At 38.2% G+C, this 26,010-nt stretch overlaps 3 protein-coding genes across 3 annotated transcripts; 1 reads left to right on the top strand and 2 right to left on the bottom strand.

Annotated features, from left to right (window-relative positions):
- Positions 1-527: 527 nt before the first annotated feature.
- zc3hc1 (zinc finger, C3HC-type containing 1) lies at positions 528-4,511 on the bottom strand. Its single transcript, XM_005927194.3, has 10 exons — positions 4,341-4,511; positions 3,732-3,834; positions 3,460-3,610; positions 3,230-3,313; positions 2,984-3,111; positions 2,668-2,807; positions 2,283-2,553; positions 1,912-2,109; positions 1,442-1,654; positions 528-1,336 (listed from the first exon to the last, which is right to left on the bottom strand). Exons 1-10 carry the CDS (start codon positions 4,472-4,474, stop codon positions 1,262-1,264), a joined length of 1,497 nt encoding a protein of 498 aa, XP_005927256.1. The 5' UTR covers positions 4,475-4,511; the 3' UTR covers positions 528-1,261.
- Positions 4,512-6,337: 1,826 nt separating this feature from the next.
- Positions 6,338-15,079, top strand: klhdc10 (kelch domain containing 10). Its single transcript, XM_005927196.3, has 9 exons — positions 6,338-6,573; positions 9,334-9,555; positions 9,721-9,875; positions 9,992-10,140; positions 10,612-10,696; positions 11,116-11,182; positions 11,271-11,318; positions 11,436-11,575; positions 12,838-15,079. The coding sequence occupies exons 1-9, from the start codon at positions 6,483-6,485 to the stop codon at positions 13,045-13,047; spliced, it is 1,167 nt and encodes a 388-aa protein (XP_005927258.1). The 5' UTR covers positions 6,338-6,482; the 3' UTR covers positions 13,048-15,079.
- A 312-nt stretch (positions 15,080-15,391) lies between these two features.
- On the bottom strand, positions 15,392-24,531 carry cax1 (cation/H+ exchanger protein 1). The gene is made up of 20 exons (XM_005927198.3): positions 24,296-24,531; positions 23,371-23,544; positions 23,017-23,147; positions 21,763-21,877; positions 21,526-21,642; positions 21,385-21,446; positions 21,045-21,221; positions 20,657-20,848; positions 20,154-20,253; positions 19,530-19,671; positions 18,836-19,019; positions 18,641-18,740; positions 18,428-18,546; positions 18,210-18,247; positions 17,992-18,119; positions 16,580-16,713; positions 16,291-16,385; positions 16,090-16,168; positions 15,891-15,999; positions 15,392-15,742 (listed from the first exon to the last, which is right to left on the bottom strand). The coding sequence occupies exons 1-20, from the start codon at positions 24,372-24,374 to the stop codon at positions 15,669-15,671; spliced, it is 2,349 nt and encodes a 782-aa protein (XP_005927260.1). The 5' UTR covers positions 24,375-24,531; the 3' UTR covers positions 15,392-15,668.
- Positions 24,532-26,010: the final 1,479 nt, after the last annotated feature.

Consider the following 26,010-nt stretch of genomic DNA (forward strand, 5'->3'; position numbering starts at 1 on the left):
CTTGAGCAGTGGCTCGGCTCCACCAGATTGTCACCCCCACATGTTGGCTGTCAGGACTTGCACCCCAAAATGTCTGGCAAGACTGACAGTCCATTTCAAGAACAGTGAATGTTTTTGGGGGGAGGGGTGCATCAGTCTTGTGATTCATTTCCGTTAACTGACTAAGTTCCCCCAGAGTTATGCGAAGCTGAAATATACCTCATATCTTATTTATAGAATACAAACAAGACTTAATCTAGGGAAAGAATAAATAAAATGGTCATGGCTAAAAATACCACTTCTACAAGGCCACAATACCTATCCATCTATCTATACATAAATACACTCATGCACATAAACACACTTCAGCAAATCAAATTAAAATAAACTTTAAAAAACACATTCCAAAAAAATCTTTGTGAAGCAGAGCCATCTGACACATTTGTACTGTGTGCATTTTTCTTGGATTTACAATATAATTTCATTAATGTTTTGACTGGCCTTATCTTACAAATCTCAGAAGAACGACATGCAAAGTAAAACAAACATTCAGAAGAGCAATTTATTAAACCCTTTTAGGAGCGTCTACAAAGACAAAGGTACATGCAAGAGAGTGAGAACTGCATCGGTAACGAAATATCACAGAAAATCAAGAATTTCAAACCGGGTAGCACGGATGAGAAAAAACAAAACATCACTACTCCAAAAAGATTCTGCTCTCTTCGAGGACAGCTATTGTATCCATCTGGTGTTTAAGCAAAACAATACACACATAAGTACTTCCTCACAGTCTTTTTTTTTTTTTTTGCTAATCTGAGGTTAATGTTTACTGCTCTTGCAAAGAACTCAAAATACGATAAAGGTAAACATCATCTTTCCAGTGTAGAGCCATGTGGCCCTTTCTCATGATCTTCTATATTCCACAAAAATCCAGACCATCATGTTGTCATCAAGGACTACCAAAGCAGACTTTGTGGTCATGTGGATGGCGGTACACATCCCAAATCTTGTGTAGCCGAACTGAAATGTTTTTTAAAAAGCCACAGCATTCATTCATTCACATTTTTTACTGTTTACTGGGAACACATTCATTTGTCTAATGACACAATGAACCTTATTTGTCCTTGACAAACACTGAACAGAAACAAGACCTCAATTGATGGCTTACATTTAATAACACTTGACACTCCTGTCATTCATAATATGGATTCTGTACCACAAACAAGAGTGGAGGTCAGTTCATCACTTCAGTGTTGCAATGCTGTTTTTGTTTGCAAAGAGTCTACTGAGATGGCGAAGAGGAAACCTGCCACTGTCGGAATATAGCAAACACCCTTTTAGATTTGTCACGGGGGCCCTGGAAGAAAAAACAAACAAACAAAGCAAAAATCTGTAAATCTATCATATTCATGTCTGATGACTCTTTTTTATGAAATATAAATATTTGAACTTTTTGTCTTGCCTGTGCTGGACTGCCTTCGTCTATACTGGAGTTCTTCTTCATGGGCATGAGGAGGTCCAGAGCAGCTTTCCAGCCCTGCTGATAAAGTCCTGAACCTTTTTCTGAAAAAGGGATAGCCCCAGGATCCACATTCTCCTTTCCTACGGAGATCCAGGGACACCATTCCCTGTGCTGAGCTAAGGGGTCAAATACATTCTTGGGCAAGGGCCCATCCTGAAATAAGAGATAGTAAGTCAACATTTGTATTATACACCTCTGCCTTAAAAAAGGGAATGTTTGTCTTTCATGTTTTTAATTTAACAAAATTTCTAACTGAAATGTAAACCAAACAAAATACTCAAATTACTCTTGAAACACTGGCTGAATAACCAGGCAGGACTGTACGGATTCCCTCAGATAAAGTCTGATGCAATCATTTAAAAAAAACACAACAAAAACAAACAAAAAACCTCAGTAATGTTAGTTCTTACTAGACCACCAGCTGATGAGAGGCACAGGCGCTTTGGAGGCAGGCTAGTAGTGCCGTCAGTCCCTGAGCCATCTCCCTGTCCTCTACTGCGAGTTGCGGGCCTCTTGCCCCTCGTCAAAGGGCTTGGCAGTTCTTCGCTGGGGCTAGGTGAGTCTCTGCTCCGGGCACGCAAGGCCACTGGGGAGGAGGTACCCTCTCCCTGTAACATACACCAAGACAGCATAGAAGCAGCTTAGTATATTCTGAAGTTTACATTCACTTGTTCTAATTGAACGGATTAATAAGCGTGCATCATAGCTTGTGCACAGCGTGGTTCAGTGTTTTTCCAGCTAATGGCACAGCTCGGGAAATACGCCTGGTCCTCCTCCTTACCTGGTCAGAGCGGGTGGAGTCCTGGCTCCGCAGCTTCATGCGACAAGGAGTTGTAGCAGGGCTCGGTGAGGTGGAAGTCGAATGCTCTCCCTGACCCTCATTTGGGGTTGCTGAAGCAGGACTGGTTGCCCGAACAGGGGTGCCCAGTGTATTTGTTGAATTGTCTGCTTCACCTCCCATTCCCTCCATCTGATGGAAATTCCACAAGCCCACCTTGCGCATACAGTAGGAGCAGGTGAGGATCGGCAGGCTCATGGCGTGCAGAGCAGGACTAAGATGGAGAAAAACACTTTTTTGTCCCATGTTTCTAAATTTTCACGCAACTTTTAATGTCAGCATATGACAACACTGATTTCTATGAGAGGAGTTTCGAGTTACATCTCACCTTGCTGCCCAACCGCAGAGAGAAACAATACATGCTGCCATCTGGATAGCTAAAGGCTCAGAGCAAGGAGTCTCTCCCATTCTTTTTTGTTCTTCCTCAATCACCTGCAGCATACTGCTGATAACGTCCTCTGTCAAAGACTGCAAGGAAAGAGTGGCCAATAAGTATAGGTGAACGAGTGACTCAGACAACTGTTTCTATAATCTCGATACTGCATTCTTTTAAGTGTATTCTCTAATGTAAATAATATGTATAATGCTTCAAACAGCACTGAAGTCAGTATCCTAAAAAGGCTGAAGCCCTTCTGCAGCTTCACCATAGACTTCAGCTGCTCCGGTTTCATTGCTGGCAGCTGCTGTGCAAGGAGACAGGCGCTCTGGAAGCGCTCCAAAAAGGCAGCAAGAAGTGTCGATGGTTCACAGGCTGGAACAAGCCAGAAACGCTCTGAAATAAAAGCAACATTTACCATGATCATTACATGGACAAAAAAGAAAATCAAAGTTTATTCAAGGCAAATTACTTTTGCTGATATATACGTTTTATGCAAAATGCTTGCTCCCACCTGGACATGGAAAGTCAGGCCAAGGACAAAACTTTTCATGCTGTGTCTGAAGCTGCCTTGATATCTCTGCAATGCGGCTTTCATCTGTTTAAAAGAGGAGATGTGCTTCAATTTAAAAAAAAATTTTGGGCAGCCCGACAATATCGACCTAACCTTGCCAAAAAAAAAACAACAACAACCTGTTTGTCCTCTAGTGTTGTTATTGTGCAGTTGCTTTAAGTTTCACTCACATTTTTCAAAGTCTAAAGTTGGCTGCAAGGATGCACATAGGAAAGCCTGGCAGCTGCAGCACTTGAGCATATCACAGCCAACACTGATCCAGCCATATCTGGCACACATCAAAGGGGAAAGTATGCGTGGTTTGCCTGCCCATTTCAAACAGTGCGGCGCTAAGGGAAACTTCAACTTACATACAGCAAGGACATGTAATAATAACAACATAACATAAAAACAAGAACTAAGATGGCTCATACTGATTCAAAATGAGGGGAAAAAAGGATATTGAATAGGATTCCACTCTTGAGAAAAAGGCTTCTTTGTTCGTTGCTTCGCAAGGTGCTTGAGAGTTGCTTTTCACTTCCAGCACATTCAAATCCCCTTGTACACTGAAATCATCAAAAAGGGGAAAACACATCTTCAGTATGCAGTTTTATTTACATGATTGATAAAACAAATATAACTGGTTAAAGCTATGCGTACTTCACGTTATATGTTTCCTATTTTCATTTTATAATCGCACACTACTGAATAGAATCGATTCGTTTAACCTAATGATGGAAGCAAAACCGCAAACTTGCAAAGTAAGGAGTTACTACCAAACTTAAGGTCCCCACCCCCTCTTATCTCTAACTGTACACAGTGGCGACAATTCAGATGCTACCATAACAAACTTGCCCGATGAATACAACAATGAAAGCACAAAGGCGTGCCAGTTCCTAGCTTAGATGCATCCAAACCTGCGGAATCTCGTCCGTCTTCTCGTTATGCTGACTGAATGAAGCTAAAAGTACAGCTAGCTAAGTGGCTAGGCAAACTAGCTAGCGCCAACTTGTTCTCCGTCTTTTTAAATTGAACCATGAGCGCTCTCTGATTTAAAAAAAAAAAATCGCACCTGTTGGAACCCACGCCTGTTGACGACACCCCCTCATTGAGAATTTCACGAACTTTTTCCGGGGAAACAATAGCAGACTTGTTGTGATTAGAATTGCCGAGACGATCCCCACGACTGCCGCCGAGAGTCGCCATGATCGGCTCTGCGGTCCCACGGAAAATACACCCTGAAACCGACAGTTCCGCTTCGTGATGCTGCAAGACCACAGCGCTGCAACAACATCACTTCACCGTGAACATAGCTTAAATTTCAGAGGCGTAATTCCGTAAGGCTAAGTTCATAGATTGATTGTTATTAATGTTTAAATGTAAAGAATTATTTATTTGGTATTTAATATAAAAAAAAAATTGGGATTTAAAATGTGTGTTTTTAACATTTTATTTTTACTTTTTAAATTTAATTTAAATTTAATTTTACTTTTTAAATTTAATTTAATTTTTTAAAAATTTTGAAATTTGTTTAGGGTTAGGGTTAAAATTTTACTTTTTAAATTTGTATTTTATTATGGATCTTTTGTTAAATATTGTTATACAGATGCAATAAACTGCAATAAATATACATACAAAATTCCCCCTTCTGAATTTATTGTTTTGGGCAATATTACACTGTAAGATTAGTAATCCATTAATATCTTCTGCTGTAGTTTGAAGTGGAGGCTTCTTAAGACACCATATGATGCTGTGTAGTTTGTTGTAGAATAAAGAGCTACATAAATTAAATTTCAAATAAGTAATAGCTCTAACACAAATGTAATGAAAACATGAATATTTTCAACTATAAGGTATGCTATATAGACAAAAACAAAGTCGCTTTGAAGAAATTCTTATTTGGTGGAGTTTTGTTTTGCAACAAGTTATTGTTGCAAAGATAGATACTGTTATTAGCTCAATTTTTTGAATATTGCATCACCAGATAGTAGGAAAATGTGTCTCTGTTCAAGCCAGCACAGTTCTACTTTATGATCTGGAGGCATTTGAGTAAGAATGATGCGTTCTGAGGGCCCAGCATTGTCCCAATATATTTTCATCGAGGACTTTTGGATAAAAGCAGAAACACTTTTGTCCCATCTTGCTTATCTGACCATATTTTTAACATTAGGGAAGAAAATACTAAAGATATTAGTGATTGAAATTATTGACTAAAAGTATTAAATTAAATTTTACATACATGCCATCGCCTACATCACCTGCTCACTGATTTTCAACTCTCCTCCTAATCTAGTTTCCACATCTCTCACTCTGTCTTTATGGTCTGGGTCATCAACTTTCTAAACTCTGTTTTTACTACAGCTCTGCACATCACCTTTGTTCTTGAAAATCATTACCAGTCGACTTATTCTCCATTCCTTAGGCATGTTCTCCAAGACTGTGTTAAACAATCTGGTCAAAAGCCCTCTGTCTTAAACATCTCCAGGTATGTCTTTAATAGCTGCCCCCAATTCTTACTACTCATCCTCTGCACTTCCTGATTCACTAACTGTATTTTCTCCAACTGAAAGCACATGAATAGAAAACAAAGTAAGACCTAAAACTGAACCTTATGGTGCACCACAGGTGTGATCTCTAGATAATGAATAGCTGCCCATGGTGACAGTTTTTTTTAATGGTTTGTTTGTTTCTCCCCCCAAACATCTCAGTTGTCAAAAGAAGGTAATTGGTAACCTTGACTAGGTCTGTACAGTGCAAGCAATAACAATATTTTTTATTTCATTATTTGTATTTTATATACAAATAATGAAAATTATATCTATATCTATATATATATATATATCTATCTATATATTTTTTATTTCATTATTTGTATCTTATATACAAATAATATATATATATATATATATATATATATATATATATATATATAGCCTATATATAGCCTGGGAACGCATTTTGGGCCATCCACACTCCAAGTAAAACTGTTGTGTTGTGGATACATACCGGCAAGCGCCGCCCCGCCCACATCTAATGACGCAACGTCCTAATAACGAGTCCAGTGATTGGCCAAGTCCAATCCACAGCGGGGGGAGGTAACGTTTGTGGATGTCTTCCAAACTGACTGAAACGTAAAATGATTCTACGGCTCTTATGAGATGTTGTTTTTATTTGACGTGCCATTCTCCGTGACTGGATTGTAAAGGGGGAGACGATGTCGGACGCCGAATGTGCTCACAGTCCAGACCAGCTGAATAAATTCCAGAAATTGACAGGCCGGCCGCCGCACGGTGTGACGTTAGCAGGTCGGTCAAAAACATTAGCAAGATATGCTAACGACGTTACGCTTTACCTGGACGTTATCATGTTTGTACAGTCAAATTGAGTCTGTGTCATTTACATCAGCTGCTTGTTACTTTGAGTCAGGAATTTTAAACTTTGCTTTTACTCGTGATATTTTAAAGCATTACATTCAGGCTAGCAACATCCCGCAATTCTGTTTGATTATCTTTTGATGTGTTGGGTGCGATCCTATCTAAGCTAACAGGAGAAAACAGCACATACTTTTGCATAGAGCTTTATCGGCTGCAGTGTGCTACAGTAAATGTTCTAATATCGGCTGGAGTGGATTTCATGGATTTAAGGTTTTATTTATAACAATTTGAAGGTTTAAGCTTTGTGTGTATCTGTGGTTTATGCTGAGGGTTGATAAAATATTTGATGGTTTAAGCGGATCACAGAGCCATGTCCACTAACAAGTTTCAAGCTCTTATTAGGTATGTTCTCAGTCATGGAGAGATGTGTTACATCTCTATTTTCCAGCAACGTATAGCGAGGATAACTTCAGTATAACCTCTACTGGTCAAAAAACTAAAAACTAAAACCTAAACATATCTGAGCTGATCTATTGTGTGTATAAAATTTTCAAAGAATAGACTGCTCTTTGGTTGCTAGTTATTTCCTCTTATGCCTGTTGAGATCCTGTATAGTTTTGTGTTTTACAGATACAAGCTGGTCAGGAAAGGGAAATTCTGCAGTGCAAAGACCAAAACTGGTCACTCTAACGGATGCTGACATAGATCTACAGAGAAATATTATCTTGAGGACTGATAAAATACTTATATTGTAGTTTTATTGCTCATATGAAGTTTTACAAGACAGTAGGAGCAAATAGGTGCCATAGTGTGCCTGAGTATTGATGAAACTACAATGGGTAGAAGATGGACTACAAAACGCACATCCTCCTTCACCACAACATGTTCTGACCCTTTTGTTTTATGGAGGTCTTATAAAAGAGAACAGTCTGTGGAAAAACTCCTTGTAGGCTTAAAAAGAAGAAAAATCGAGGGCCAGGTGTACTAACGTCTACAGCAGCACAAAGCCTTCTTTTGACATTAAAAAGCTGCTGGATTTACGAAAGAGACTAAGTGTCAGTATGTGAACATGAGGGGTTTTTTGAAGCTGGTATTATGCCAAATGTATTTGTATTTTCACTTTCAGGAGGAGAATATTTAAATGAGTCACACCAGTGTAAATTACAAAGTCTTCGGAAAACAATTTACTGCAAATTGCACAAACTTTAGTGCTGGGGGGGAAAAAAAGTTGTGTTTGAAAAAAAATTGCGTGCGTGTTTAGAGGCAAACCCCATTTGTTGAATCTGTAACTAATAAAAGGTTTGGGGAGTTAAATTAATGCTTAAATGTTGCAATGTGCTATTAAAACTAAGAGGCGAAGTGCGCATTCACGCACATGGGATAGTAACATAGCAACTGAGATGGCTCATCATCTGACTGTAAATGATGTTTTGTGGTCTTTTGCGCATGGTACAGGTCAGCTGTTCCACACAGATTTCAGGTTTATAGGGTGGGACAGTTTTTAATAATGCAGTTCTCCTCTGGATCAATCTTGCGCTACACCTGAGTCCTAATCATTAGAACCCTTTGCACAGTGCTGAGAAATAACTCTTCTGATAGAAGAGTTATTTCTTATATAAAAAGCATATTCACTTTTATTCAGCTTCGTCTCATTTATCATGATTGCCTTGCTGTTTTCAGAGGAAAAAAAATTATATGAAACCTGAGCTTAAACTGGATTATTTTAGTTAGCAGGCATGCAGCGCTTTGCCTTCCTCTGGATTTTTAAGCCACTAATTTGCATTCTTTCTACAAAAAGTTGTTTTTTCTTTTTACTGAGGTGAACTGGCTGCATCTTTATATATAAATTACAGCACATTGTTAGTAAATTACCCTGTAACTGCGGCTTCACAGTAATTTCCCTCAATTAGTATATCTATCCAATAGCATTAAAAAAATTAAATGTAAGAAAATAGGATTTTTTTTTAATCTTCTGTGTAACTCCTTTCCTCCTCTCTGTTAAGGATTTCTGCAACTGCATTAAAATTCGCTCCATCCATCATGTATCCCAGCTGACCTGTTGTAAAAATTATTTATGGTAATCCTAAAGACTGCAATACAGCAAAGGAAATTAGTAATGAATACTGATTATACTGAACCTTAAGCACATTCTTATCACTTAACATAGATCATAATCTTGAGCTTATATAGCGTTCTTGGTCTAACGCCTTTACATTTCTTCCCAAGTTCCAGTAAATGTCATACAACGACTCTTGTAATGCAGAATTTCTCATAGTTATGAATATGAAAGTTGACATGTTATGTATACAACCGGTGGAGCATTAGTCAGGTTGGAGCTATAACTAGTCTTAAGTTCTAAAAAACGTTTGACTTTTTAGATGCATATGCAGATTATACTCTAACGCTTTAATTGATTTGATTGCTGGGTGATATGACCACGGCATATCACTGTTATTACAAGTACTTGTATTACTTTTGGATAATGTTTTTTATATACCTTTTTTTTTTTTCTGTCAGTTTAAAAAAAAAAAAAAAAAAGTTTGTTTCATCTGGTAAAGCAGTGTCAAAGTTCAAATCATGCATAAAATTAAGAGCAGCATTTAGCTCAAGTAGTAGCTTTTTGCTATGATGGATGGTACTCCTCATCGTCATTTTTAGGCTTTGATTGTTTTTGTTTTTTTCTGTTTCCAGGGCATCGCACACCACCTGCCCGCAGTGGGCACCGCTGCGTCGCTGACAACACTAACCTGTATGTGTTTGGTGGGTACAACCCTGACTACGATGAGTCAGGAGGCTCAGAAAATGAAGACTATCCACTTTTCAGGGAGCTATGGAGGTATCATTTTGCAACAGGCTGCTGGCAGCAGATCCGAACAGAGGGCTACATGCCCACAGAGCTGGCATCAATGTCAGGTGAAGCATTGTGTATTTAGTACTTCTGAACTTTTTTTTTACTAGTGTTTACACATTGTTGGTATTTCATACCCCCCCCCCCCAAAAAACAAACAAACAAACAAACAAACAAAAAAAACAAAAACACATATGAAAATCAAATTTGGTGTTGCTGTTTTTCTGCAGCTGTTTTGCACGGTAACAACCTCCTGGTGTTTGGGGGCACCGGAATCCCCTTTGGTGAAAATAATGGCAACGACGTTCATGTTTGTAACGTGAAGTACAAACGATGGTCGCTGCTCAACTGTCGAGGGAAGAAGCCCAACAGAATCTATGGACAGGTAGCCACAGAAATCAGTCGTCCTCCTTTCTGACGACCACATTCAAATTAGAAAAATTTGTACGGAAAATTTTTGTTTCAGTGTTGTATCTGCCATTTCATACTTTCTGCCTCCAGGCAATGGTTATTATAAACGGCTTCCTGTACGTGTTTGGAGGGACAACAGGTTATATCTACAGCACAGACCTACACAGGCTGGACCTGACCACAAGAGAGTGGATCCACCTTAAGCCCAACAACCCTCCCGATGACCTGCCCGAGGAGCGGTATGATGATACTTGAGGAGTTTAGCATTAGGGGTGGGGGGGATATTTTGTTTGGCAATATTGTATCAATACAGGGAAACCAAATATCAATATTTTATAGAATACAATAAATTTCTCTGCAGTTCACTGCTGTATTATCAGAAACAGATTGGATATAATTGCCACTTTGACCCCACTCAATTGCCGACTGATTCCGTCTTATGTTAACATTTATGGCAGGTTATAGTGACATTGTTGGTATGCTTGAAAATCATTTTGCAAGCAAAAAATAATTATTAATAATAATTGGGCGACCGTGGCTCAGGGGGTTGGGAAGTGCATGTGTAACTGGAAGGTCGCTGGAATTATTATTGCAAAATCTTAAAAATTACAATAATATTGTATCGCGAGTGAACTTTTCTGATAACATATCTCTTTCCATCTCTACTAGTATTAAAATGTTAAAATTCCTTGTCATGGTGCGTTTCACAGATATAGGCATGAAATAGCACATGATGGACAGAGGATCTATATTCTGGGAGGAGGAACTTCCTGGACATCATATCCTTTAGATAAGGTACTGTACCACTGAAAGATTTTATATACCCTCAAGTAACTTGTCACCAGCTAAGGTTCCAGCTAAGGAAAATCCATGTCCCTGGTGTATTCATAGTCTTAGTTTAAAGTCTAGTCTTTTTTTGAACTCCCTAGGATTTGTTTAGTGTGCCAATGGTAAAAAGAGAAGAAACAAAACTCTGGTTTTACAAAAAAAAATAAAAAAAATCTGTACACTACTACTAAAAAAGCATATAAAAATGCTAGCATTAGTCATTGTTTATATATCTGTACTTCTACGCAAAAGCTGATCAGATGAGTTGGAAATATTTTGAATTTATCAGTAGAAGTGTCTTCCATCTTGATAACTGTCCAAGTCTGTCATTTTTCACACATGTCACTTTTTAAAATGTTTTTTTAAATTTTTTTTATTTATTTAAGATACATGCTTATAATCTGGAAACCAATTCCTGGGAGGAGATTACAACTAAACCTCATGAAAAGATAGGTTTGTATACTTCACATCATGATTAACTGTAAGCCTGTGCTATCCTTAACAGTAGTGCACTTTACTAAAATATCTGTGCTTTTGACAGGCTATCCTGCTCCTCGAAGGTGCCATAGCTGCGTGCAGATACGCAACGGTGAGGCCTGCTATACCAAAGAACATATTTCTGTATAGCCAGTATCACTTATTAAGCACTGTAATTTCATACTACATCCTCTCATTCTAATGTTTTTATCTGCTTTTTCTATTGTAGATGTATTTATCTGTGGAGGCTACAATGGGGAATTGATATTAGCTGATCTGTGGAAAATCAACCTTCAGACTTTCCAGTGGAGCAAACTACCAGCAGTGATGCCCGAGCCAGCCTACTTTCACTGTGCTGCTGTTACCCCAGTTAGTACAATACCATTTCTTTGGATCAGTCTAAATTTCAAAGTAGCAAAATTACCTTAGTACTCACCAAACTCAGAATATAAATGTATACACAGAAGGTGAAATTACATGTTAGATAAGCTGTCGTGGGTTCCTAGCATATACTATATAAAAAGATGAACAAAGCCATGGTGACGTCACCTTCTGGTTTGCAGATTCTCTCTGTAAAGCCTCTAGCTGATGCATCTGTTTGTAAATCCAAATATGACAAACTGTGAGGACAGTGCTTACAGCAATCTGTCCATCACAGAGGAGTGATGTCCTAAAGCGCAGCATGGTTTATCAAACCGTTTTACAAAATATATATAATTTACAAAGTGAATATCATTCTGGTATAAATAAATAATGAAACTGGTTATTTCATTATGTAAATATTTATACTATGAGGAAAATATTTACAGAAATGTTGAAAATGTTGTAAATCCAATAAAAAGCAGGGTCATTTTCTTCTTTAAAAAAAAAAGAGGGGAAAATATGAGTCTTATACAATCATCCCTATCCTGACTGTTAGTAAATATGAGGTTTTAGGCTTCACATTTCAGAACTTGAGGCTCCTTGACAATTTTGACATTGATGCACATTATTGATCAATTGTGGAGCTGTAGTAACTACAGAGGGAAGGAGTTTATGAGTGATGCCGTGAAGCTATGAGAACGAGTTGTGGAGGCTAGGTTAAGAAGATAGGTAACGATCAGTGAGCTGCAGAATGGCTTCACACCAATAAAGAGCTCTACAGATGCAATGTTTGCTTTGAGAGTGTTGATGCAGAAGTATTAAGGAGGAGGACTTGCACTTTATGGATCTAGATAAAACATTAAGTTATGGTGCCAAGAGAGGATCAGTATTATTGCATGAACCCAGGAGTGGCAGAAATATGAGAGGGTGCTGCAAGACACGTGGTGAGGTGTGATAGATAGTTTCAATGTGTGGATGAGACCAGTGATTGGCTCTAAGCCCCTGATGATGGCTGTTTTTTGTCTATATTTGTGGACATCTAATTTTGTTTTTGATGTTATAGTTATTATATGGAACCGTCCTCTTAAAATAAAAATAAAAAACTGTTGGTGATCCAGAAGGTGCAAGGAGAACCTAATGAAAAGATTTTGTTTGTTACTAGTTGGATAGTCAATGATGACATTGAGGAAGTTTAGAAGCCTGAACCTTGTTAAGCTGTATACACTGTAAAATGTACCTTTTCCCCCTCTCTTTTGTTTTGTACCCAGGCTGGCTGCATGTACATCCATGGTGGTGTGGTGAACATCCATGAGAACAAGAGAACTGGCTCTCTGTTCAAGATCTGGCTGACTGTGCCCAGCCTGTTGGAGCTATGCTGGGAGAAGCTCCTCAAGGCCTTTCCCCACCTTTCTTCACTCCCCACCATGCAGCTGCTCAACCTGGGCCTCACACAGGAACTCACTGAACGTTTGAAATAGACTTAGCGGAGCAAGAACACGTAAAATGGAAGGGACAGCGAGGAGAGCGGCTCAGTACAAAATTGAATTCACAGGAAGTCTTAGGGTGACCCAAGCCCCGCCCTGCCCTCCCGCCTGACGTAGCCTCGCCTTAAAACCAAAAACAATGGGATGCCTTTTTGTTTTGTTTTTCTTCCTTTTTTTTTTTTGTAGTTAAAGTGATGAAGAACAGAGTATATGTGGAATGTTTTATGGATTTTACTCAAGACCCTGTCCCCCCCCCACTGGTCCCTGCACTTGTGTCAAACTAATACAGTCATGGTTTTCATCAAACAGCTGGAAATGGTTTATTTTGCCCCGGCATGAAGTCAAACACTGTTTTCTCCCATTGTTTGTTTGTTTGTTTGTTTGTTTGTTTGTTTGTTTTTTGTTCAAATCGGCATTATCTGGTAATTTTAAAAGTTCAGTGTGAATGACTGACGAATGCATGTATAATAAAATGAAATCACTTTTTATGGGGGAGGGTGGGGTAGCTTCGTGAACTGATGTTGCAGTTTGCACATTTTTGTCTTACATATTTGTGGACATTTGGTTTTTTGTTTTTGTCATCTTTAAAAAAAAAAAAAAAAATTCTTCATGCAGAGGCGACGATAGTATTGACATCAGTCTGAAACAGTGGCAGATGGTGGTTTGAACCATGGCGGTGTTTTTTGCACATTTTAGCCAATTTAATACAATTCCCTATCTAATATATAATTTTCATTTCTACTGACCTGTTGTAGAGTTTTAGATTATTGTGAATGTTTTTGTGACTTCCTCACTGGCCTTTTTATTTCACTTTACTCTCTAAGGTTCATTGATCAGCCAATTACAATAACCTTTCTCTGAGCTTTTAATGTCAAAGTGGATCATTGCATAACTTTGACTGTAAGTAATCTTAAATTTCCAGTTTCTCCAAATTATTTTTATATCTTAAAAAACAAAAAGACATGCCATCTGCCTGGGATATAAAAGCATTCAAATCCTAAAAAATGAAATTAGTGCATGCCATGAAAAGAGTCTTATGTTATTTGTGGTGAATTGCCTAAAACATGCAGAAACACTGTGCTGTTCATTGGCATGTAAGGAAGTTTTAAATGCTGGTTTTGCCTGTGTCTGGACCTCTGTAGTTCCTGTATTGTTCATTATACATCATATTGCAGCCTAGTCTGGAGATGAAATTGAAGCGAGGTGGGTATGTTCAAGATAATTTATTATTTTCTTTCCCTTTTCATTGTGTTTGCTTGCAGGTTTCATTTGTAAACCAAACCATGCTACACATCACTGTGAATTTGGTGCTTTAAAAAAAAAAATATATATCTATATATAGATATATTTAAGATGATTATATTTGAATAAAGACTTGATTCTGTTTAAAATTTTACTCCCTCTTTGTTTAAGACACATGATGCACAGGGAGTTGCTTCAGTAGCAGGCTTACACGAACATCTGTTTATACTGCAGTGCCTTTCTCCCAAACTAATATTGAGGTTTGACAAATAGAGGCAGATATTTGCATGTTTAGACAAAATTCTTAGACTTACAAGTAAATTAAAAGTCCCATAATTGCATATTGTGACATGTTGCTGGCCAAGATTGTAATTTTATATCCTGTAATCTTAAAAACCAAGTGTTTAAATAAAATATGTTCATGTTTACAGATGCCAAATAATATTCACCTTCAAAATGTGATTATGACAAGATCCCATATGTATTTTTTAATATACATATGATGGGATGTTGCCAGATGGTTTGGTCACATATGCATGAGTCTGCCTGCATTATTTTAACCTTGTTCCTTTTTCTTCTGCTTTTCCCCCTTGCTGTTCCAAATTACTGATGCATGATGTCATTACCTGCTCCCCCCCCCCCTTTTTTTTTTTTTTTTTTTTTTTAAATAACATCAAATCGTTACTTTGGGACACAGTTTTACAGGTGACCCCGAAAATGTTGTACACTGGGCTTGTATGAGTGTCGTGTTAAGAGGTCTCTAAATAAAGGCGTTCTGTAAAGAGCTCTCTGTCCCCCCCAGTTTTCTTTCCTGTACTAATGCTTAGCATGACGCACACTAGAATTGTCCAGTGTAAGACTCTTGCATGGATCGTTGCTGCCACTTTTATTCTTTTATTCAAAGTGCTTTTATTCAAAGTGCACAATAGATCAAAGTCATACATCCTTGTATTTGTTGTGTTTGTGAAGCTGAATTTGCCCAAATGCTAGTGAATAACATAACCTCAAAGGCAAAATATCAAAATGAAAAAGCTGAAAGATTAATAGTCAAAATGCAAAAATACAGAAAGTTTTTTTTTAATGAATATGTTTATTATATCAAATATCAACAAGATATTACAACGATTAACAAGAAAAATACCACAAATTGACATTTCTATTCAACAGCAAAAACTTTTTTTTAAATTACAGACAGAATTGGAAGACACTATTTTATGTGTATACATATATATATAAATATAAAAAAATCCAAATATTCACTTTAATCTTCAACATGACATTTCTGATCCCACATTTTGTGCGTCTGACCCCAAACCACCAAAGATTAAGAAACCTTTTAATGTGTTTAATTTTCAAAATTACTATTTGGCACATTAACACGAGTGTGGAGAAGGAGCAAAGAAGTAAAGGGCCAAAAGGATGAGGTAGACCACCACTAGAGCCGTGCCTGCAGACAAGACAACGAGTGGATATAAGCAAGATATTTGACATAGGAAAAACTTTGACAAATGCACATATGAGAAAGTCCTTGATAACATCTGATTCGTGCAAAATTAATACTTACATTTCTGGTATTATATTCTGATATTGCTTACCTTGAAAGTAGTCACATTTCCCATCCATGAAGATGTAATTGACCACAATTACACTAAAGATGCTAGCCCAAAGATGAATATCGCTGAACACAAGCATAAAGCCAACATCCTGGGAGGAAAGAGGAAAAAAATAATATATATAGCTTGAAATGTCATAACTGGAATTATCACAAACAAAATAATAATCAATTTAACTTACATAGAATGCATTGAAGAGGATGAGCAGTGGAATCTGGATCATGCAGACCTGCACAGCAATGCAACTTCCCACTTCAAGGCTGCAAAGAGGGGACAAGGAAGGTTTACTATTTTGTGCATTTCCAGTACTCCAGATTAAAATTGAGCCCATCCAGGTGGGTTATAACACACGTGATAATATAACGGGATGATGTTATCAAACCTGAGACTGATATTGTTTTGCAGTGCAAAAAGAATCCCATTGACAATCTCAGGAAGCTCTGGCACCATGGCCAACACCGTGACCCCAATGAAGTACTGCAGCATAAGCAGATAAGCAGTTAACTTCAGTATTATAATATTTGGTCAGCTTTAATACAAGGTTTCCACTTCATTCTACATGCTACAGGTGTCTTGTTCAATAAAGTTTAGAGTTTTTCCATTTTCCTTTCCATTTTCCTTATTAAAAAAAAAAAAAAAAAAAAAAAAAGCATAATAATGTATTGAAATACCTGGGAGATGGAGGAATGGGTCAGAAAGGGCTTAATGTTTTCAGTGCAGAGGTCAGCACAGCAAGCCATCAGCACTGTGGCAACAATCAGCACTCCAAGAGCCCTCCACCGGGACCAGTGGACAACATGGTGACCTGCTTGTAACATCCATACCATGAGCTCATTGACAGGTTTAACAATAAGTACTTATGACCTTAAACCGTTAGTGCCCTTTATTTCATTAACTTTAATAAAAAAATAAAAATAAAATAAAAAAAACCCAAATCATTATCATTGCAAATATTAGATTGTAATCTGCTCTCTAGAGGAAAGGCTCTTTCAACCAAATAACATTTCCAGATCTACCCACAGATCATTCCACACAGTCAGTGCATAGGGACATCCAAATATGCATTTTAAGAGGTATGATCTGCATTCTTGTTCCCCTCCAAAAGCCAGCTTGCTTAGCACCTTTAGCTTGTGCTACATTTTAAATTAGCATCCAGACTTTGCTAAAACAAACAAAAATACAAACTTCTAATTTGCTAATTCTGATTACTGGTCTGCCATGAGAGTCAAATAAAGAATAATGAGTTAATGTTTAATGGCTTGAGGTGCCAAGATCTTGTTGGGCACACACAATGACAGTTATATTTCATGATTTTTTATTTTAATGCATAAACGTTCAAAGAAAGGCTTTTTTTAAATTGCAGCTGTCATGACAGATTTCTTTTCTGATGTATTAATTATATATTTGAATCATACCACATTAGTAATAGTAATATCACTTTCTCACTGTCACTTAGTAGTATGCATGTGCACTACAAATGGGCCTTATGCTCGACACACACACTTGACACAGTGAGGCCATTGTTAGTTCATGGGAGATGTTAAACAGATAGTGAGACTCCTTCTCCTTATCAGGGATGTAAATCTTTAGGTGACGGCCAAGCAGAAAACAAGAATTCTTTATGGGGCTGAAGGTATAGTGAGATGGGCCAACATGTAAGAGTTCTTTGTCTGCAATGTGTTTATTAACTCCTTCTCCAAAATGCTCACCAGTCTTGCTGGTTGCAGAACTGGTTGCAGTTTTATTTAAGATTTTCCATAACACAGCTGGTTTGCATTTCTTTTCCCCCTAGAAAACAATTTAATGCAATTTCCTTAATCTTCACAGGTTTTTACATGCAAAACTGCCTTATTGCAACACTGCACATGCTTGGTAATAAGGAATGCAATGAGCAATAAGCATTTTGCAATCATTTCACTTTCCTGTTCCCCAAAAGATTAAACTGCATGCACAACACACCTGTTGCAACGTGGCCCATGGGCAATAATACTGGCATTAATACATGGTTTGGTGACAAGTAGATGGCCGGTGGTGATTTCACCAGTGGGGTTGGAAGTGCTGGTACCCTCTTGTGTGTACTGACCGTGTGCATGGCCCCCGTGACCATCGCTGATATGGATATCATAGATGTGGGAATGGGTCTTCAGTGTGAAGATGAGGCCAATTAGGTATGCAGCAGGCAGAAGGACAGAAATTGTGTACATAAGAGGCCTGCAAAAAAAGAAAAAAAAAAAATCACTCAAAACAATATCAAGCTGATCGTGTTGGAGAAGTGCTGTGCAATCAAGCATCAAGACTTACTCAATATCGGACAGAATTAAATGGGGCTCACTTTGACTCTGTTGTGAACACAAACAAGATAAGAATGAAAAATCAACAATAAAATAAGATGCAACATGTTGCCCTGGAAAAACCTAAAAGTTGAGTCTTTCCTTTGGACATTTTTAAGTGTACTTACTGAGCTGATCTATAACAAAATACCCTATATCTCTATACAAAAAGAAGAAGCAGCCACCCACCGTGTCATAGTGACAGTTTTTACAGACGAAGGACACAGTGGCATTGCCGGGAACATCGCTGCAACTTTCACACATCAGATTACCAAAGGTCTTTGAAAACAGGGTAGGTGCAAACACACCTAGGGACAATATTGCAGCATGGAAGGAGTTTGGACTCAGGTTTTGGAAGAATTTTGTTTCTCAGTTTGTTTTATGCACATCTGCCATCCTTACCTCCAATGGATATGAAGAGCAAAGCTGAGCTCACTCCAGCTGAACGGCTGTTAAATCGTTGCTCCTGGTGTTTAATACCCCCAATGATCATACATATACCCTGTGCAGTTAGAATTTTTATGCAATGAGTAGAGCCATCTGCTTAAGACATCTAATTGCGAATATAACCAATGGGCACAATTCATCTGCTCTTACTGGTATGAACAGTATACATCCAAGAAGGGTGCCAGTTAACGCAGCTTTGACAACCTCTTCATAACATTTGGTGGCAGCACGATGTCCCTGAAGCAATGCCGTGATGTAGAATGTCAACTCTGTGATGGAGCCAAAAGTTGCGTTCACCACCGCTCCCACTGCGAAGTTACACTGTGCAGAAATGCTGCAGGAAGTATACACAGATACAAAGCAAAATAAACAAAAAGAACTGAAATGTTATATGTAGTTAAGAGTTTCTAAAAACGTTCAGTGGGATTAACTTGCTACATACTAACACATTAATTCATAAATTCAGAGGCAGCTAACCAGCGAGCCCCAGCTAGTGCCATCTGGTGTTTTACCCATGCAAGCAGGCAAATTTGCTATTGTTGTAGTTGTCAGTGTCACTCAGTTGTCAATCAGAGTGTTTCTTGTCCTGTGGACAGACCTCAATTGCGATAATCTTGGACTGCTGTGCAGCCTCTGAGTTTAAAAATCCTCCACCTGCTGCAGGTTCTGGTTGCGAGCAGGACTATCATGAACAGCTGCAGTCCAAGACTTGCTTCACTGCCTACTTGTTGGTAGGGAAAACAGATGAAAGGAGCTGGGGCTAGATAGTTACCAAAGGCTAAAGACAATTAAATAACCCACTATAATTTTTCATCACTTCAAAAATAAAATGAAAGAATTCTACCTGGCTATTCCCATGCCAATATAATAAGACAGGGGAATAATGGAAATCATGGCTGTAGCAAACTTTGTCTCGGCTCTGAAGTAATTGTTTTCTTTGTCAGCGTAACCAATGATCAAAGTGATAAATACCAACGGAAGCAGGTCTGCAGTGGGCATAGGTTTAAGGACAACAGACGGACAGTGGACAGACCAGCAGTAAAAATACTAGTGGCTATAGTAGAACATCTTTTCTGCACGTCTGCCCTGGCCTGAAAATTTATACAGTTACAGAAATCAGACAGCAGAAGGGTTATTATCATTATAGCTAAGCTATGAAGACGAAAGGCCTATATCATATCTTTCTGAGTAAATACAATTACAACATAGTTTAAAAATTATTTTTCCTTCACAAGACTTTTAGTAAAGTTGACCTCTGGCCTTGACCTTCTGGTCACGGTCACCAAAACGTTTCCTACATTTTTAGCCGATACATCTGTGGTATCAATTCTACAATCCTTGGGTTATCGTGTTCACAAAGTTGAGTGTCACCAGACCGCTCGGCGATCATCCCCCAGGCCTTTCAGGCTGAGGATTAAAAACTGTGACTGAGCCCCTTACTTTATGTCTAACAACTTAAAAAGGATACTGAGGGCGAAAATGTTGATACCGTGGACTGTGTATTTGTAGTAATGCATATTGAAAGCTTGATAACAGCACAAGATGACTCTGGTTCCACATGCCTGTGTCTGCAAGGGAGATCGTAGAATTAAAAAAAGAGTCAGTAAACATGCATTAAAATTGATTAGCTCCAACATTAACAAGTTATACACAGTTCAGTTTTGCTGAACTGTTTTGATCATACTTTCACTTTGAGGCCATGTGAAAACTGAAAACTTTTTTTTTTGTTGTGATATGGTTCAATTGCTCTTTTAAAATGGAACAAAGTGTCACAGACAGCATTAAACACACCCTACCACATTTAAAGCTTGTGGGAAGTACAAAGGATCATGGCTAATAAGGCGGCTGTAAAAAGTAACAACACTGCGGTTGGTATTTTGAAAAGCATAACCATTGCGGTAATGGAGGGGGAAATCCTTCACGCATCCTCTGCCTTGATATCTACAACATCAATCTGTTTCAGTAAATAACCTTGTCCTTTTCCAGTGTGTGGATGTGAAGGTCCTCTGGTGCCATGAGAAGGACGCCGGTTAGTATACGAGCGTTGATTTTTGCTACTGGGATGGTGAAGACCAGCAACCAGGACAGCACACAGGCGAGGCAGTGCATGACAGCCAGGACAGGGTAACCAAGTAACAACCAAATGCAAGTGCTGACACGACACTGTGGAGGCAGATTAGGACTCATGGTCAGAAGCTTACATACACTCGTCATGCACGTGAAAGCCGTGGCAACTTTTAAAAATTCTAATCATTTCTTTGTTCTTCTTCCCTGAGGTTGAATTAAATGTAAACTTCTATATAAATATTTCAGAACTGTGCACAGCACCACATAACTGAGGTCAGTATGATTTTCTTACCCAGTGCTTTGAAGTTTTCTTTGGTGGCAGTTCTGGGACAGGGATCTGGATAGGTGGGGGTGAAGACACTAAGGATGCAGAGTCTTTGTTCACGACAAGGTCCTCACTGTCCATCTCATGAGGAATAACCTCACAGTTTGGAGGGTTCACAGAGAATCTATCAAGTACATTATCAACCTGAAAAAAATTAATAAATTCTTATTAGAGGATTTTAACTGAATGCTGTCATTAAAACCTATTTATCCTATTAAAAATCCTGATTTTTAAACTTAAAACAGCAACTCTAGAGTCTACACAGTATCAAATTTAGTACACAAATTACATTAAAAGGCTTCATTACCTTCTCAATACACTTCCCAAATGGCCAAATAAAGTACCATGCCAATGTGACACAAACTTTTCCTAAAAGAAGAAACTCATTAGCATTATTTTCCAGATTTACAGAAAACAAGAGTGCTGCAGTTTTTTAAAGACTACATACCATAAGCAGAACCTGCCACTGTCAGAAACATGACAGCAGAAATGAGGATGTAGATTAACGCTATCCACCAACCAAATAAAAATACATAGCACACATTCCCAAAGGTTACCACTGAACCTGAGAAGAGACAGAAATCACAAACGCAGGTTAGTTCTTTAGCGTAAGAAACACGAATTTGCCTGTATGAGCGTGCTGGAGTTAAACAGAGTTCTAATATGAAAAAAAGGCAAAAGGAACCCAGGCGTTCTTGAGCCTTAACAATGCTAAGGTCAGAGTGCAGCTCTTTCATGATCTCCGATTGGTCTTCAATGGGCTTCTCCGTTACACTGGCCTTCCATTTTCTGAAACCAAACTGAAGAAATAAAGGGGTATTATTGTTAAAAAGAAAAACACCTGCAGCTTTGAGTGCGTGTATTACACTCACAGGTTCATAATCAGGGGTGTGGACTCAAAAAGAAAAAGCTTTAGCGTCATTCTGGAGATATTCCGAGTTTTTGTTTTACATGTAGCCATTTTTAAACACAGCTTTACCACAGTTTAGAAATAATGTGAAGGACCAGTTTTGACGGGACTAGAAATGAGTATATCAGAGGGACAGCTCAGGTTGATTGGTTTGGTGACAACGTTAGAGGCAATCTGCACATGTGCCGGGAAGTGGACAGAGTATGTTAAATATGGAGCTGCCATGCAGGGGAAAAAAAAGAAAAAAAAAGAGGATGACCACATACAAAGCTCATGAATTTGGTGAAAGACATGTAGAGGGTTGGTGTGACAGAGGTGACTACAAGAAGCAAGAAGCAGAAGAAGAAAGAAAAGACAAAGAAGTGAATCTGAAAAAAGTACATAAATGCTTACAGCTTTATCGTAATAAGCAACCACTAATGTCAGGCACATCATGCTAACACTGAACATATATTTGCTATTCTTGTGAGAACATTCCTACCAGCGTAAAAATTAGCCCACTAATCCTCAATCATAAAGTAAAAACATCTCCTGTAAGGAAAAACTAGCAGACCGTAAATTGCTGTTAACATCTGTATTAAGTGGAGTACGTTTTTTTGTGCAACACAGTAACAGAAGAAATGCCAGGACAACAGAAGAGCTGTTTCAGGCGGTTTAGCAGCGTTTTCCATCCGAGTGAGTAAAACCCCCTTAAGCCTGCATGGATAACAGACTACAGGAGAAGAAAAAGCCCCAAAACACAACCCCATGTTTTTCTGCGTCACTTCTGATACCTCAAACGGCTATCACAGAACCACTAAAGTTTATGGTTACTAGAAATGAAAGATTCTGTGTGATTACATTTCTAAATTCTTGCCCTAGACTCATATTAAATTTACTGCGAAAGCTGTGCATCCTTTTCACATGTGTATTTTAAAATGCTTCAAGTCCCTTTTCTTTCCTTTATGAATAAAAAGTGAGAAATTAGGTGCCGTAGTATGTAGTAAGTGTTTAGCACGTAACCACCGCCCTGATCGAGTGGTTTCCTACCTTGTAGTTGTTGGCCTCCCTGTGTGCCTCCACCTCATTGTCAACTCTGATTGTAGTCCTTGTGGTGCATTCATGCCATCCCTCTTCTCCATTGCGTGGTGGAGAAGACCGGGCTGAGGTGACATGCCCCCCTGTGCAGATTAAAAAAACAAAAACAAAACAACTTTTCTACCCTGTTCTAATTTAAACCTCTCTATATTTTAACATTTCACATGTCCATATACACAGAATCTTATAATGCTTTAGCCATGTTGGGAAAGGTAGTCTTGATCATCCAGAACCAGCCAACTAGAGTTATTAAATCCAGTCAGGTATCTGCTACTTTATTCTAGTTTCAGCTAATGTCATATTCACCTCTATGGACACCAAAAAAACATTTTGGGGTGTAGTGGCAGAAGTGGTGTCCAGAAGCATCTGGGGAGGGTGTATCTGCAGGGCCTGTCTCGAGATGATGGGCCCCAACACAGAGCCTATCAGTTAGGGAGAGTTGCCGTGGATATCGATGCTGTTCTTGATGGACACAGGTCTCTAAATATGGAAACATTATAAAGAGCGTGAAGTATGGTTTTCAGAAGAGAACAGCGTATCAGTTCCATTCATAGTGTGTTAGCTGACCGACATGCTTCCATGAAAATGTGTGTGACAAACACAAACCTCCTGAGAGTCATACAGAGTCCATACAAAACCCAAGCTCTCAATAGCAATCAGTCAAGACTGATTATCAGTGCATTGCAATGCAGCGCTAAGAATCCTGCTGGGCTTTCAAATTAAAAAAGGAATGCATACTGGTTATGGTTCATGAAAAGCAGTTGATTTAATGGTTGGCAGCCAGTGGAAGGCAAAGATTAAAATGAAAAGAAATTACTGCAAGAAGAAAACAGCAGCAAGTATGTGATTTTTTCATTAAATCAAAACAGAAAAAATAGGTTAAACGGAATTAAAGTGAGCAGTTGTTGCCTCTAGGAACGTTACTAAACACCATCCCAAGGAAGCACCATATGACCTACATACATACAATACAACTGTGACCATCAGGCTATCCTCCACAACGCTATCTGTTTAAACATTAAGGTTTAACAACAGCAACAACGTCGTTTTCAATAGAATTATAACCACAAAAATACAAATTGAAATTAACTTTTGTTTTTAACCGAAAGCGACTTTAAAGAGCACGTGGAACGCAAACTTGACAAAATACTCAAAACGTCATTTTTTAAAAGTCTACATGAAAGGATCTGCGCAGGTGTGGAGGAGCACACGCTGAATAGTTTGGTCTCACCTGACGATGAATCAGCCTCGGATATTCTTGGTAAGTTTTCCACATCACCCGGTAAAAGTAAACAGTTTTTGTGGGACATTTTGGGTTGGTTTTTTTTTTGGTATGACACTTTATTCTCCGAGCGTTGCTCCTATCCTGTAATCCTCTGGACTTGACTTCCCTCCCTCTTTATTCTGTGCAGTCCGAGCTGCTATTGGCATTAGCAGTCAACCATTAGGACGAGGTGAAGTGGGCGGTGGGGGAAGCGGACGGGAAACAGCAAGAGTATTATATTTTCTGATATATAAATACAGACAGAGCGCCTAATTTTATTTTATTTTTTCAACTTCACTTTTCTTAATATTATTTTTATACGGATATTATTATGGGTTTTTTTTCTTCTCCAAATCTCATAAAACCAAAACTGTACTTATGTTAGTGCCCCCATTGGATCTATATAATATATTATATATGGTCAGATAATAATAATATATAATATAAGTTATATATTTAATTACTTTTTTATCACTTACCTCACTTTATAATTGTATGTATAAAATTTAAGTTATTTCTTATGGCATTTTTGTAAGGTTACTTTGATTCCTACTAGTGTTTACGTTGATTGTTATGTCCATTTTATTCATAGCCTGCAGTACATTTCAAGAACAGAAGCTGACCCAAAAGGCACATTTCCATTCCAGCTCTTCATTATATATGTGTATATATATATATATATATATTTAAACCTGAAAGGTGTGTTTTGGTTTTGTTGTCTTAGCTAATTATTGTGGAAAGAAAATATCACAGTGATTTAAAAGTCATTCAGGTGTGTTCATCATTTGCAAATAAATTATGATTCATCTCATGAAACACTGTCCTACTCTCCATAAGCTGCCTTTAGGCGTTAAAAGTATCAGGATCGGTATTGGTATAGGGAATGCAGGCCCTGTATTTATTTGGTTTCAGAATGATACCAAAATTTGCAGTATTGCGCATCATTAGTGCAAGCTGCATGCTGCAAATACACGCTGCAGTCAAAAGTACTGGGCCACACTGTGGCGCAGTTTTTCCAGGGGTTGGCCTGGCGACTTTAATATGACTAAAGTTAAATCCTAATTCTTTTCTTAACAGGACATTTTAGACAGTTCTGTACTTCATACATTGTGGGGACATTTGGGTCCTCTTCTGTCCCAGCATGACTGTTCCTCAGTCCATAAAGGCATGGTTGGATGAGTTTGTTGTAGAAGAACTTGACCTCCTTCCTTGCAACCACTTTGGAATGAAGTAGAACAGAGAATGGGCTAAAATTTTACACCTACACACTGCCCAAAAATTTGTAGAAAACCTGGAAGAGTAAAAATTATTGTAGCTGCAAACGTGGAACGATTTGGAATGGGATGTCATAAAAGTTTCTGTCCTCGAGTCGTAGCGGAGATTACAACTGTTGCAAAAGGCAAAACACAAAGAAAAAAAAATGCATATATCTGTTTCACTTTTCACTAAAATTTTATTTACATATAAAAACAAAACAAAAGAAAATACAGCTGCACAGTAAAAGTGACAGTATTCTTATACTCAGTTTGGAGACTAAACACACAAAGCGCCACAGTTAATCTTCAGACAGCTTACAAAAAACCAGAAATTATTACTTTTCAAAAGTAATCCTCATTTCTATTTTCTTTTAAACACAAACTTTTTAGGTGGACATCAGCTTTTTTTTTGTTATTGAATTCATA

This window comes from Haplochromis burtoni, unplaced genomic scaffold, assembly GCF_018398535.1.
Source record: "Haplochromis burtoni strain Fernald_Lab_line unplaced genomic scaffold, NCSU_Asbu1 Contig_98, whole genome shotgun sequence".
Classification (NCBI taxonomy): Eukaryota; Metazoa; Chordata; class Actinopteri; order Cichliformes; family Cichlidae; genus Haplochromis; species Haplochromis burtoni.